Source organism: Hypanus sabinus, chromosome 8 (genome assembly GCF_030144855.1).
Source record: "Hypanus sabinus isolate sHypSab1 chromosome 8, sHypSab1.hap1, whole genome shotgun sequence".
NCBI lineage: Eukaryota > Metazoa > Chordata > Chondrichthyes > Myliobatiformes > Dasyatidae > Hypanus > Hypanus sabinus.
The window spans coordinates 15,779,983-15,794,016 of NC_082713.1; the positions used below are offsets into that span (position 1 = coordinate 15,779,983).

The following is a 14,034-nucleotide window of genomic DNA, read 5'->3' on the forward strand; positions in this document are numbered from 1 at the left end:
GTGGTAGCCTCGTTCAGCCTGCGGTAGTCGCCGCACGGTCTCCAGCCCCCCGTCGCTTTGGGCACCATGTGCAGGGTGGAGGCCCAAGGGCTGTTGGACCGCCGGATGATCCCCAATTCCTCCATCCTCTTGAACTCCTCCTTCGCCAGTCGGAGCTTGTCCGGGGGAAGCCGCCGAGCACGGGCATGGAGGGGTGGTCCCTGGGTCGGGATGTGGTGCTGTACGCCGTGTCGGGGCATGGCTGCCGTGAACTGTGGTGCCAGAACAGATGGGAAATCCACCAGGACTCTGGTGAAGTCATTGTCGGACAGCGTGTTGGAGCTGAGGTGTGGGGCTGGCAACTGGGCTTCTCCCAGGGAGAACGTCTGAAAGGTCTCAGCGCGGACCAGTCTCTGCCTCAGCAGGTCAACCAGCAATCCGCACCCAGAAGCGGTTGGGCTACGGCGGCCAGTGTGAAGTCCCACATGAGAACCGGCTGGAGCCGAACTGTAGCTGCACCATATGGGTGCTGTAGGTCCTTACTGTGCTGCTGTTAACGGCCCTCCGGGGGGGGGGGACCTGGTACCCGGTGCCCTGCTGCGGGTGTCGTAACTCGTCGGTGATCTTGGCACCGGCGCTGACCAAAAAAACGGCATCCCGACCTCTTGTCCCACACATACAGGAGGCTATCCCGATGGTCAGCCGCCAAAGCCATCAGCGGCGGCTGGCCCTGGCATTTCCCGGGAACTTGCAGGGCGGGCTTCTGCACCCCACCGCTGGTGGTAGAAACACCATTGTCCGTTGGACTCCTCACCCCTGCCTCTGGGGTCAGCGGGCTCTGTGGCCGGGCCTGGACTGGTTTGCTGCTGGGAGCGTGGCCTGGTGATCTGTGCGACAGATGCCCCACTCACCTTCTTGGCGTTCCACAGCAAGTCCGCCCGGGCTGCTACCTTCCGGGGTTCGCTGAAATCCGCGTCAGACAGCAGCAGGCGTATGTCCTCGGGCAGCTGCTCCAGGAATGCCTGCTCAAACATGAGGCAAGATTTGTGTCCGCCGGCCAGAGACAACATCTCATTCATTAAAGCCTATGGAGGTCTGTCTCCCAAGCCATCCAGGTGCAGTAAACGGGCAGCCCGCTCGCGCCGTGAAAGTCTGAAAGTCCTTATGAGCAGGGTTTTGAATCCCATGTACTTGCTGTCCGCTGGAGGAGACTGTACAAACTCCTCAACCTGGGCCGCTGTGTCCTGGTCGAGGGAGCTCACCACGTAGTAGTAGCGGGTGTCCTCTGAGGTTATCTGCCGAACGTGGAATTGGGCTTCTGCTTGCTGGAACCATAGGTGAGGTCGTAGCATCCAGAAGCTTGGCAGTTTCAATGAAACCACATGAACAGATGTGGCGTCGGTCATCTCTGGTCCAAAAATCATTTGGACTGTCGGGGTCACCAATTGTAGCGGTGTGCTACACGCAGCGCTGAAATAACGACACGGAGTCGGTAAACTGCAGTTATAGAAGATTTTATTCGAACTTCACAGCCTTGCTTTAAAGCCTCCCTGATCCCGCCCTCCCTGGGCGCGGATGCTGTGGGGGGCACGTACTCACAGTCCCGCGTGGGGTTTTCCCTTTTTTGGTGAAGCAGACCTGGCGCCCTTTTGGGACTGGCCTTTGTGCCGGCGCGCTGGCTATTTGTGAGCCGGTTCGAGTGCGCTAGGAAGTGGGTCGCCACACAAGCAACAGAACAACAACAGCAAAACAAGTCTCTTACCTCCCTGCCTCCCACACTTATGGACAGTTTTCCAACTCCTGGATAGGCCTCCAGTCCCCAGTTTTCAGGCTTCAGCAATCGGGCTTTGACTTTTACACTTCTGATCCATTTTTGAACTTTGATCTTCAGTATCAACCCACAGACAGGGCTAGTCTTTGGGCTCCAACCTCAAACTCCATTTTCACCAACTCATCAGACCTTCTGCTCACATGGACATCAAATTCTGAGGCCCATTGACCTGGAACAGCCCAACATCCATGGATGTCCTTCATCATCGGTCTGTGTTGCTGGCCTTCAAGTGTACAGTGGAGGCCTAGACTTCAGATCTCCTTCATCCCCATGTCGACACCTTCCGGGGGTCGCTGAAATCCGTCTGACTTGTCTGACTTCTCTGACTTGCTAAGTTCCTCCAGCATTTTTGTGTACTTTAAATTTCTGGGTTGGTTGGGATGCTATTATACTTTTAGTGTTGGCGCATGGCCTAGTGGGCAAGGCATCAGACTAGTAACCTGAAGGTCACTGGGTCGAGCCTCAGCTGAGGCAGCGTGTTTGTGTCCTTGAGCAAGGCACTTAACCACACATTCCTCTGCGACGACAGCAGTGCCAAGCTGTATCGGCCCTTGCCATTCCCGTGGACAACATCGGTGGTGTGGAGAGGCGAAAGCTTGCAGCTTGGGCAACTGCCGGTCTCCCATACAACCCTGCCCAGGCCTGCGCCCTGGAAACCTTCCAAGGTGCAAATCCATGGTCTCACGAGACTAACAGATGCCTATTACTCAGTAAACCCAGGAACCATAATAGAGTCAATGAAAGACCACACCCAAAAGGATGGACTAACAACCAAAGTGCAAAGGTCAGCAAACCGTGTAAATACAAAAGAAAAATTAGATATTAATAATAAATAAATAGGCAGTAAATATTGAGAGCATGAGGTGAAGAATACCTGAAAGTGAGTCCATAGGTTGTGGAAACCCCTCAGTGTGTGGTAAGTGAAGTTGAGTGAAGTTATTCCCACTGGTTCAAGAGCCTGATGGTGCGAGGGAAATAACTGTTCCTGAACCTGGTGGTGTGTGTCCTGAGGCTCACAGAGAGAATGACCTGGATGGTGGGGTGGGGATCCTTGATGCTGAATGCTGAATGTCGCAGAACGACAGCGTTTTGTGTAGATGTGCTCAATGGTGGGGAAGGGTTTTATCCATGACAGACTGGTAGGATTTTCTGTTCAAGGGCATTGGTGTTTCCATACCAGGCTTGGTGCAGCGAGTCAAAGTATTCTTCACCACACATCTCCAGAAGTTTGTCAAAGGTTTAGATGTCATGCCAAATTTTTGCAAACTTCCAGTTAAGTAGAGGCACTACCATTCTTTCTTCTTCCTGGAATTACACTGCAAGTAGGTTACATGTTTGGCACAACATTGTGGGCCGAAGGGCCTGTAATGTGCTGTAAATTTCTATGTTCTATATAAGGTAGCAGAAGCACAATTTTCTAAAATGTCTTCCTTTGTTGCAAGAAAACATGAAATCATGGATTGATAAACAAAGGATTCTGCAGATGCTAGATATCCTGAGTAACACACACAAAGAGTTGAAGGAAGTCAGCAGGTCAGGCAACATCTATGGAGAGGAAAAGTAGACATTTTGGGCACAGGGTCTTCATAAAGACTGGAAAGGAATGGGGAAGAAGCCAGAATTAGAAGGTGGGATGAAGGGAAGGAGTACAAGGTAGAATGTGAAAACAGGGGAAGGAGAAAGTGGGGGGTGGGGGAGGAGGGATGAAGTGAGAATCTGAGAGGTGATAGGCGGAGGAAGGCAAGGGCTGAAAGAAGAGGAAATCTGATAGGAGAGGACAGTCATCCATTGGAGAAAGGGAAATGGGAGGGGGAACCAGAGGAAAATGATAGGTAGATGAGAGGAGAAGGAGTAAAGAGGGGAGCCAAAATGGGAATTATAAAAGAGAGAAAATAATTACTGGAAGTTAGAGAGTTCGAGAACACACAGAATTCAAGTCATCAGGATTGATAAATGTGGGCATTTTGATTGGCATTTACATTGATTAAAAAGGCCTGTTTCTGTGCTGCATTAACTCTGTTTCTAAATGCAATATAGATTTTTCTGAGCATGTGATTATGAAAATGGGAGATTAATGGATGTACATACAATATATATTTATAGCTATTTGTATATTTGAATTTCCAAATGACATTTCATAAATTGGTCATTACCAAGAGGAAATACAGTTAGCATTATATCAGGATTGAAGATTTGGTTAATGGAACAAACGTGGGGATTAAGAATAATCTGTTCATATCAGGAAAGCAGTGTAATCAATCGAATGCCTTTACAATCAGTAGTTGGGACTCAGATATATTTACAATATCAATAACTTGGATGAGAAGGCCAAATGTAATACATTAATGCTTATGAATGACACATCAACTAGGTGGGAAAGTGAAGTGTGAGGAGGAAGCAAAGAGGCTTGTGTTAATAAATTCATGAGGCACATAGATTGTCACAGTCCTTTTCCCAGGGAAGGAGAGCCTAAAACTACAGGGCATAGTTTGAAGGTGAAAGGGCAAAGATTTAAAGGGGAACTGAGAGGCAAGTTTATCCACACAGAAGGTGAAGTAAAGCCAAAGTAAAAGTAAAAAAAATATGATCAGAGTCACCTCCTCGCTGATGAGCAACACTGGTGCACCTCAGGGGTGTGTGCTTAGCCCACTGCTCTACTCTCTCTATACCCATGACTGTGTGGCTAGGCATAGCTCAAATACTATCTATAAATTTGCTGATGATACAACCATTGTTGGTAGAATCTCAGCTGTTGATGAGAGGGCTTACAGGAGCAAGATATGCCAACTAGTGGAGTGGTGTCACAACCTTACACTCAATGTCAGTAAGATGAAAGAGCTGATTGTGGACTTCAGGAAGGGTAAGATGAAGGAACACATACCAATCCTCATAAAGGGATCAAAGTGTAGATAGTGAGCAGTTTCCAATTTCTGGGTGTCAAGATCTCTGAGGATCTACTCTGGTCCCAACATATCGATGCAGTTATAAACAAGGCCAGACAGCAGCTGTACTTCATTAGCAGTTTGAAGAGATTTGGTATGTCAACAAATACACTCAAAAATTTCTACAGATGTACCGTGGAGAGCATTCTGACAGGCTGCATCACTGGCTGGCATGGGTGCTTCTACTGCACAGGACCAAAAGAAGCAGCAAAGCATTGTAACTTTAGTCTTGGCTCCCTCTTGGGTACTAGCCTACAAAGTACCCAAGAAACCCTCAAGGAATGGTGTCTCAGAAAGGCAGCATCCATTATTAAGGACCTCCAGCATCTAGGGTAGGGCATGCCCTTTTCTCACTATCACCTGAAGGCACACACTCTCAGTGATTCAGGAACAGCTTCTTCCCCTCTGCCATCCAATTCCAAAGTTGAACCCTTGGACACTACTTCAGTTTTTTAAATATATATTATTTCTGTCTTGTGCATGATTTTTAATCTATTTAATAGAAATATACTGTAATTGATTTACATATTTATTATTATTATTTTACTTTGTTTTTTTCTACTATATTATCCATTGCATTGAACTGCTGCTGCTAAGTTAACAAATTTCACGTCATTTGCCATTGATAATAAACCTGATTCTGATTCTGATTCTGACAGAGAACCCCAAGATTCTTTTTTTCTGCTAACTTACTCGGTAAATCAATAGAATAGTAATTGTAAACAGGATCAATGAAAGAGCATAAACAGACAATAAGCTGTGCAAATGCAAGTATAAATAATAACATTAATTAATGAGAACACAAAATAACAAGATGTAACGTCCTTAAAATGAAATTATTGGTTGTGGGAAGATCTCAATAGATGAGTGTACTTATCCTCATTTGTTTAAAAGCCTGGTGGTTGAGGGGTAGTAGGGTTAGGAAAGGTTTAGGGATATAAAACATAGAAATTAGGCCAGTACAGTAAAGAAACATGCCCCTTGGCTCAAAACAGTTAAGTTAGTACTGAAATGGCCAACTAACCTAATCTCTTTTGCCCACACAATGTCCATATCTTTCCATTTTCCTCACTTTCAAATGCCTATCTATACGTCTCTTAAAAGTTCCTAATGTTTCTGCCACTACTACAACACAGAAAGTGTAGATAAGAGAAAATCTGCAAATACTGAAAATCCAAGCAACACACACAAAATGCTAGAGAAACACAACAGGCCAGGAGGCATTTATGGAAAAGAGCAAACAGTTGGAAGATCAAGAAATCAATGTTCTTGCCATCAGGTTGGAGGCTACCTAGATGGAATATAAGGAGTCGCTCCTCCAACCTGAGAGTGGCCTCATTGTGGCAGTAGAGGAGGCCATGGCCTGACACGTTGGAATGGAAAGTAGAATTGAAATTCCACCTTTTCTGGCAGACAAAGATGCTCGGTGAAGCGGTCTCCCAATCTATGTTGGGTCTCAGTGCTGTACTGGAGGCCACACCGGGAGCACCAGATACAGTAGATGACTCCAACAGCCTCATAAGTGAAGTGTTACTTCTCATGGCAGGATTGTTTGGGGCTCAGAATGGTAGTGAGAAAAGGTGTGGCACTTGTTCTGCTTGCAAAGGTAAGTACCAGGAGGGAGATCAGTAGGGAGTGACGAATGGACAAGGGAGCTTCATTGGAAGTGATCCTGACAGAAAGCAGAAAGCGGGGCAGGTGGGGGAGGGTGGAGAGGGAAAGGTATGCTTGGTGGTAGGATCCCATTGGAGATGGGAGACATTACAGAGAATTATGTGGTGGTTCCTGCAGAAAGTGGAAATTGTGCGGGAGGGGAGAGATATGTTTGGTTCTCCATGACTTGCACCATCTCTCCCAGTTTCACCTGTCACCTACCACCTTGTACTTCTTTTTCCCCTCCCCCCCAACTTGCTCTAACTTCTCATCTTTTTTTTTCCAATCCTGATGAAGGGTCTCACCTGGAAACATTGAGCAGGTTACTCATTTCAATCGATGTTGCCTGGCCTACTGAGCTCCTCCAGTGTTTTGTGTGTGTAACCCAGACAGTGCACTCCAGGCACCACCACTCTCTGCACTTCGAACAAAAAACTTGCCCCTCGTATCTCCTTTGAAATTACTCCCTCTCAACCGAAATGCATGCCCACAGTTATTAGATATTTCAACCCTGGGAGAAATATACTGTCTGTCTACTCTATCTATGCTTCTCATAACCTCTATCAGATCTCCTCTCAGTCTCTGCCTCCCTGGAGAAAACAAAACAAGTTTGTCCAACCTCTGTGGGCCAATACAAGCAGATAAGGCTGGCTCAGGAAGTCAGCGTGGTTGGCATGATCGAGTTGGGCCAAAGAGCCTATTTCTACCCTCTATAACTGTATGACTCCAGGTAAAGAGGTAGGCAGGAGGTTAAGTATTTGAGCAGGTTGAGATATTTTGAGACCGTAAGACAGGTGAAGTTATTCATGGAGAGGGGATAAAAAGAGACGAAGAATATTTTGTTGAAGGCGAGAGGTTGGGAAATGTTGATATTTGAAGGGACTTAAATGTCCTTGTACATAAATCACAGAAAATTAACATTGCATGTTGGGCTTTATTAGAAGTTTATTGCAGTAAAAATAATGATTTCTTGCTGCATTTAGAGAGTGGTTAGTTACTGAAGTAGTGTCATGACTTGAGAGGTCTTGTCTATTGATCCAAAGCCATGAGTTCATATCCTGCTGCAACTGCTGGGAAATATAAATTCAGGTAATTAAATAAATCTTGGATAACAACTAGAGTCAGTTATGTATATTGCAGAACCATTGAATCAGTATCAAAGTCATTCCAGTTCAGTAATAATCTTCAGGGAAGAGAAACTGCCTCCTTATCCAGTCAGTACTACAAGTTATTTCAGACAGTCCAACATTGCAAACTTTTAACTACTTTCTGAAAAGGAAATCCACCAAGTTTTGACCTAACTGATTCATTCTACATCTATAAATGAACAGTATTTATAAGAAGCTCTGATAATATAAATTTCTATCAGTGCATGATACAAAGCATCCTATCTAGATACACCACAGCTTGATATGACAACTGTTTTGCCTACGACCACAAGTAACTGCAGAGAGTTGTGGACACAGCTTGGCGCATCACAAAAACCACTCTCCCCTCCGCAGACTCTGTATTCAAGCCTTGCTGCATCGGTAAAGCAGCCAACATAATCAAAGACTCCATCCACCCTGGGGCCATTGGGTCTTCTCCCCTATCCATCACAACATGTGACATTTAATGTGTACAAAGGAGAATTTTTGTCCCACTAGTCAGAATTTGAAGCTCTGGTTTGTACTTAGGCAAGCAGGAGGGTGAAGAAGGTATGATTATGCTACAAATGTTGCTCCCTGCTTCTTTATTTGTTTGTCAAATTGTCTAGGGGTCAATTGTGCCTTGTCCTAGAGAGGGAGACTATTAGTTCAGTTTTGCTTGACTTGACACTCCCTTCACTAACAGTTGAAGGAAATGGTACTCATTATGTCTATTCAATTGGACTCTGGATTGGGGATTGCCAAACGTTATGTGGATTTTCTGGTGTAGTCTGTTTTGTCATGTGCTTTTGTGATATCATTCAGGAGGAACGTTGTCTCATTTTTTAACTGCATTGCACTTGTGGTTTCTAAATGACAAATAAACTGAATCTGAATCTAAATGATAATGTTGGATAAAAATATTCAAATTTGTTTCAGATCTTTTGTGATCCAGAACTGACAAGGAAAGATGATTTTATTATAGTATAAACCAACACAAAATGCTGGGAGGAAGTCAGCAGATCAGGCAGCACCTCTGGAGAGAGAGTGAAGAGTTCAGGCCAAGCTCCTCCATCAGGACTGGCGAGGAAGAGGGGAAGAAGCCAGAATTAGAAGGTGGGGGGAGGGGAAGAAATACAAGCTGGTAAGTGAAGGGTGAAGCCTGGTGAAGGGAAGGTAAGTGGGTAGGAGAAGCAGGCTGGAGTGAAAAGCATGGAGGAGTCAGGTGGAAAAGGTGAAGGGCTGAAGAAGGAATTGAATGGGAGAGGAGAGTGGACCATGGCAGAAAGGGAAGGAGGAGGGACACCAGAGGATGGTGATAGGTAGGTGAAGAGAACAGAAGGGGTGAGAGTGGAGCCAGAATTGGAAATGGAACAAAGAGAGATGGGGGAGTGGTCAGAAAGTACCGGAAGTAGAGAACTCCCAACCGTCCCAAGGTTGCAATGTAAACTGTTCACTATTGGATCCAGATCATGGCTGCTAAAGGACTGGTAGCTCAGTACCAATCTAACGTAAATCATAGCTCTTAAATTGTAAAACAGAACTAGAAAGGACATGTTTGAGTGGTGCTTTAACCCCTTGCTCAACTTTACCAGCGAGGTGTTTTTCTGTATGGTGGTCCTTCATTGATTCTCAAATAAAAATCATGAATAACAGTTGAATAAAGGGCTGCAGCAGTCTATGAGAAATGGCCACTACTACCTGCTTGAGAATGTCCCTTCAGAACAGCGACGAGGAGGAATTTTCTTTTTTTAGCTGGAGGGCTCCCTCCAAAAGCAGATGGCTGCTCATCAGGTTAATTCATAAAGTTGTTTATTATTGTCACACATATCAAGATGCAGCCAAAAACATGTGTTGCATGCCATCCATATAGATCACTTCACTACAAGGGTGCATTGAGGTAGAAGAGGGAAAATCAATAACAGGATGCAGAATAAAGTTTCACAGTTACGGAGAAAGTTGAAGCGAGACAGTTATGAAGGATCTGTTCTGTAGTCTTATAACAGTGGGGTAAAAGCTGTCCTTGAGCCTGGTGGTATGTTCTTTTGGAGTTTTGTATCTTCTGGGTGATAGGCAAGGGAGAGAAGAGAGAATGCCTGGGGTGGGTGGGGTCTCTGATTATGATGACTCCTTTGTCAGAGCAGTGAGAAGTGTAGACCAGAGTCACAGAAGGGGAGGTGGTAGGCAGAATTCCTTCAGAAATGCATTCCAGTTAAAGCGTTGACTCTTTTCTACTACAACCTCTGATGTAGATGAGAAATGTTCAAGTCTTCTACACCTGTGTTTCACATCACTGGGCAATGGTTGTGGACAACAATTACTGTAATGGAGCTGCTATACCTCCACAACTCAATAGCTTTTTGATCCCTTCCTTTAAGTATCATAAACACCTCTTTTGAAAATTTCTTTTAACCTTCTGGAAAACAAGTTGATACAACCCGTGCTCATTATTTCACAGTGTTGCCAATCTGGAACTTAACATGACAGCAGAAGTTATCGCAGTGGCAGGAGACTCTCAAATGGAGCTCAGCTCAGCTTGAGTGAGGTGGACTGGTGGAGTTCGAATTAGCCCACCAATCCTGAGCCAATAAAATGATGCTTTCAGCAACTGCAAGTTAACAGATTGCCATGGAAACGTTGCAGTCTACCTGCTGTTGGTGTTTCCTTTGTGGTAAAAGGTGCAAATCCTGAGCAAAACAGGAAGCAATATTAATTCTGCCTAAACTACACTCAGTGGCCACTTTCTTAGATACCTCCTGCACTTAATATAGCAACCACCAAATGTACGTTTGTGGTTTTCTGTTGTTGTAGCCCAAACTCATCAAGATACTGTTGTAACACATGGTTATTAAAGTTACTGTCAGCTTAAACCAGTCCTTTGGTCTCAAAGTTCAATGTTCAAAGTAAATTTATTATCAAAGTACATCCATGCCTCTATATACAACCCTGGGATTCACCTTCTTGCCGGCATATTCTCTCATTAACAAGGCATTTTTGCCCACAGAACTGCCATTTGGTGGATGTTTCTTTCTGGGGTTTTTTGGCACCATTCTCTGTAAACTCTCAAGACTGTTGTGCATGAACATCATAGGAGATCAGCAGTTTCTGAGATACCAAAGCCACCCTGTCTGACACCAACAATAATTCCACATCCAAAGTCACTTAGATCAGATTTCTTCCCCTTTCTAATGTTTGGTCTGAGCAACAATTGAACTACTCAACAATGCCTGCTTGCTGTTATACACTGAGGTGCTGCCACATGATTGGCCAATTAGATAATGAGCAGGTGTACAGGTGTACCTAATAAAGTGGCTGCTCGATGTACATTGACTGTCATGGTTTTTACAGGGAAAAAGTGACTACAGCTCAAGAGTACAGAACAAGAATTATCTCAAGATTGAAAGGATTAACCTGTGAAGAGTGTTTGCTATCACATGGGCAGTACTTGATGGGGTTCAGAAGGATCAGGGGGATCTCACTGAAACCTATCAGCTGTGAAAGGCCTGGATAGAGTGGATGTTGAAAGAATGTTTCAATTAGACGGAGGGTCTAGGACCAGAGTGCAAGCCTCAGAATAAAGGGACATCTCTTTAAATCTGAGACAAAGAATTTCTTCAGTCAGAATTTGTGGAATTCATTGCTGCAGAGGGCTATGGAGAGCAGGTCATTGGGTGTATTTAAGGCAGAGGCTGATAGTTTCTTGATTGGTAAGGAGTTCATGGAAGAAAAGTGAGGTTACAATTATCAGCCATGATAGAATAGTGGAGCAAAATTGATAGGCTAAATGGCCTAATTCTGCTCCTATATTGTATAGTCTTGCCTGGATAGCAGTTTGAAACATCTCCAAATAGAAGTTGAGAGGTTTCGGTAATTTCTAGCCCTTTTCCCTTACTTGAGAATTCTACACTTGTGTTGGGGATGGCTGTTGAGAGGAGTCCATGGAGTGACACATGTCAGGAAGGGTACCGGTAAGTAGTTGTGGTTTGTATTCTGTAAAGCATATTAGCTAATCCTGTCTACGTTAAACTGTAATGCCCTTGACCTCAGGATCAGTCTTTGTGATATCATTGAGGAACCAGATTTACATTGAATAACACAAAGATCAGTGGGATATTTTTGTTGTTAAGTTTCTTTTCATATTCTCAAAAATTAACCGACATCTTCTCTTGTAGGAACTGCAGCTTACATTGAAGATTTGGCAAGAGGTGTTGATCAGAGTCGAAGGCTAATTATCGTGCTGACTCCAGACTATGTCATCAGACGTGGATGGAGCATATTCCAGCTGGAAAACAGACTGCATAACATGCTTGTGACTGGAGAAATCAAAGTTATTTTGATTGAATGCCCTAATGTGAAAGGGATAATGAACTACCATGAAATCGAAGCCTTAAAAGACAATATAAAACTTTTATCTGTTATCAAGTGGTGTGGACCTGATTGCAACAAACTGAATTCCAAGTTTTGGAAGAAAGTCCGGTACGAGATGCCCATCAGGAAGAAGGAGCCAGTTACACGTGGCCAGGTCCTGGATTCTGGTGAACAGGGTATTTTTGGAGAACTGCAAGCTGTCTCAACTGTTTCCATGGCAGCAAACTCGGCCACGCTTGGACCTCCCCCGGTGGAGCTACCACCAAGCTTTCACAAAGCAGATCATATGCAAATGAGGCATTACTGTCGAACTTACGAGTACGACTTCTCGCCCGCACCAGTGCCCATTACCTCGATTAGCAATCAACACACCTACGGCAATATTCCAATGACCCTCATTAATGGACAGGTTCCGCAGATCATTATCACCAGAGATCCTTCCCTTCGGGACACCCCCATGAGCAACGAATGCCTGCCAATGTCCTCACGAGAGATCGGTATCACCAGCGATATCTGGTAAGGGTTGGGCTGAAGGACCCAGTTCCCTTGTCTCTCCACATTTCAAGGCTCACAGGAAAAGAAACCTAACATTAAACTCATGAGCCGTGAACACTTCAGCAGCCATGCAATATCCTAGAATAATGTTATCTTTTAGACATTGTATGTGTGAGCTTGTATATTTTAGTTTGAATTCTAAGAAGACTTGTCAGCCTGTGCTATAGATTGGCTTTAACCCTTTCCTGAACAAAGTTGCTAAATCTGAAACAGCTGATGATAGCAGATGTTGTTTGGAGTGGGTCACTATGTGTTCACGGTCAGTAGGAAGCAATTATTGGAACTCTTTTCTCCTCCCCCCCCCCCCTAAAAAGATGGGGTATTGATTGAAACTTTTGATACTCTAATGAACTTATTTTGTTAGTCTAGGTCACTTAAGAGTTACAGAAGGAACCAAAGGATGTTGAGGGAGCCAACCCACGATTTAATCAAATGTGGGAACATGTTCTAGGGCCCAAATGGCTTATTTCTATGTATGCTCCTTTTGTATGTTCTTAGCCTCTTCACCTACATATACTTGACATCCATTGTTAGAAGTGAGGACATTAGAAATTCATATTTTTGCTTCCATTTGTACTCCACAACTATGTGCTTCATACAATGTAAATTCTGGGAGTGAAAGGTTTAACGTATGAGGAACATTTCATGGCTCTGGGCCAGTACTCACTGGATTTTAGAAGAATGGGGGGAGGGATCTCATTGAAACCTATCAAATATTGAAAGGCCTAGATAGTGTGGACATGAAGAGGATGTTTCCTATAGTGGGGGACAATAGGACCAGAAGGCACAGTCTCCGAATACAAGGACATCTCTTTAGAACAGAGATTTCTTTAGCTAGAAGGTAGCGAATCTGTAGAATTCATTACTACAGATGGTGGAGGCCAAGTCATTGGGTATATCTAAAGCAGAGCTTGATAGCTTCTTGATAAGTTAGGGCATCAGGAGAAGGCAGGAGAATGGGGTTGAGGGAAATAAATCAGCCATGATGGTATGGCAGAGCAGAATCAATGGGCCGAGTGGCCTACTTCTGCTTTTACGTCTTAAAGACATTGACTCCAGCAAGATACAACAATATCACAGGAAGCAATGGGGAGCCTGAAGTGGCCATGAACACTAACCAGATTTTTAAAAAAATGCACACTGCTAAATCTTGCAAGATGAAAGCAGACAGAAAGGTTAAATACAGTACACAGGACACAGCTGTGCATGGTACTGTCAGAATTTTACTGAGGAGAGCTCCGGTACTTTGCACAATGACCTGAAATGTTCTATCACTGTTTCTGTTCCTTTGTCCCCTCAGGATTAATTTCCTTCACCGCAAAGAGTTTCGAATGTACATCAAGTCTCAACATTAATACAGTCTGCTCTCTTACTCAACACTGCTGCAGCCCAGTATTTATTGATTGATTATTATCAATTAAGACTGAAACTGATTTGGTTTAATACAATTGGCAACATACATAATGTCATTTCACCTTCAGTCCTCTTTTCTGCCCACATCCCCCCCTCGTTTCTTGGAAGTAGGATATGAGACATTGCACAGGAAATTCAACAAGTTTGCGGAATATAATGACAGTGT

The 14,034-nt window shown here is 44.4% G+C and overlaps 1 protein-coding gene across 1 annotated transcript in view; it reads left to right on the plus strand.

Annotated features, from left to right (window-relative positions):
• The window catches only part of il1rapl2 (interleukin 1 receptor accessory protein-like 2), a 658,932-nt gene extending 646,512 nt beyond the window's left edge, over positions 1 to 12,420 (plus strand). Inside the window, exon 10 of the mRNA XM_059976475.1 lies at positions 11,705 to 12,420. Within this exon, the coding sequence (XP_059832458.1) occupies positions 11,705 to 12,420 (716 nt within the window). The remainder of the gene's footprint in view (positions 1 to 11,704) is intronic.
• Positions 12,421 to 14,034: the final 1,614 nt, after the last annotated feature.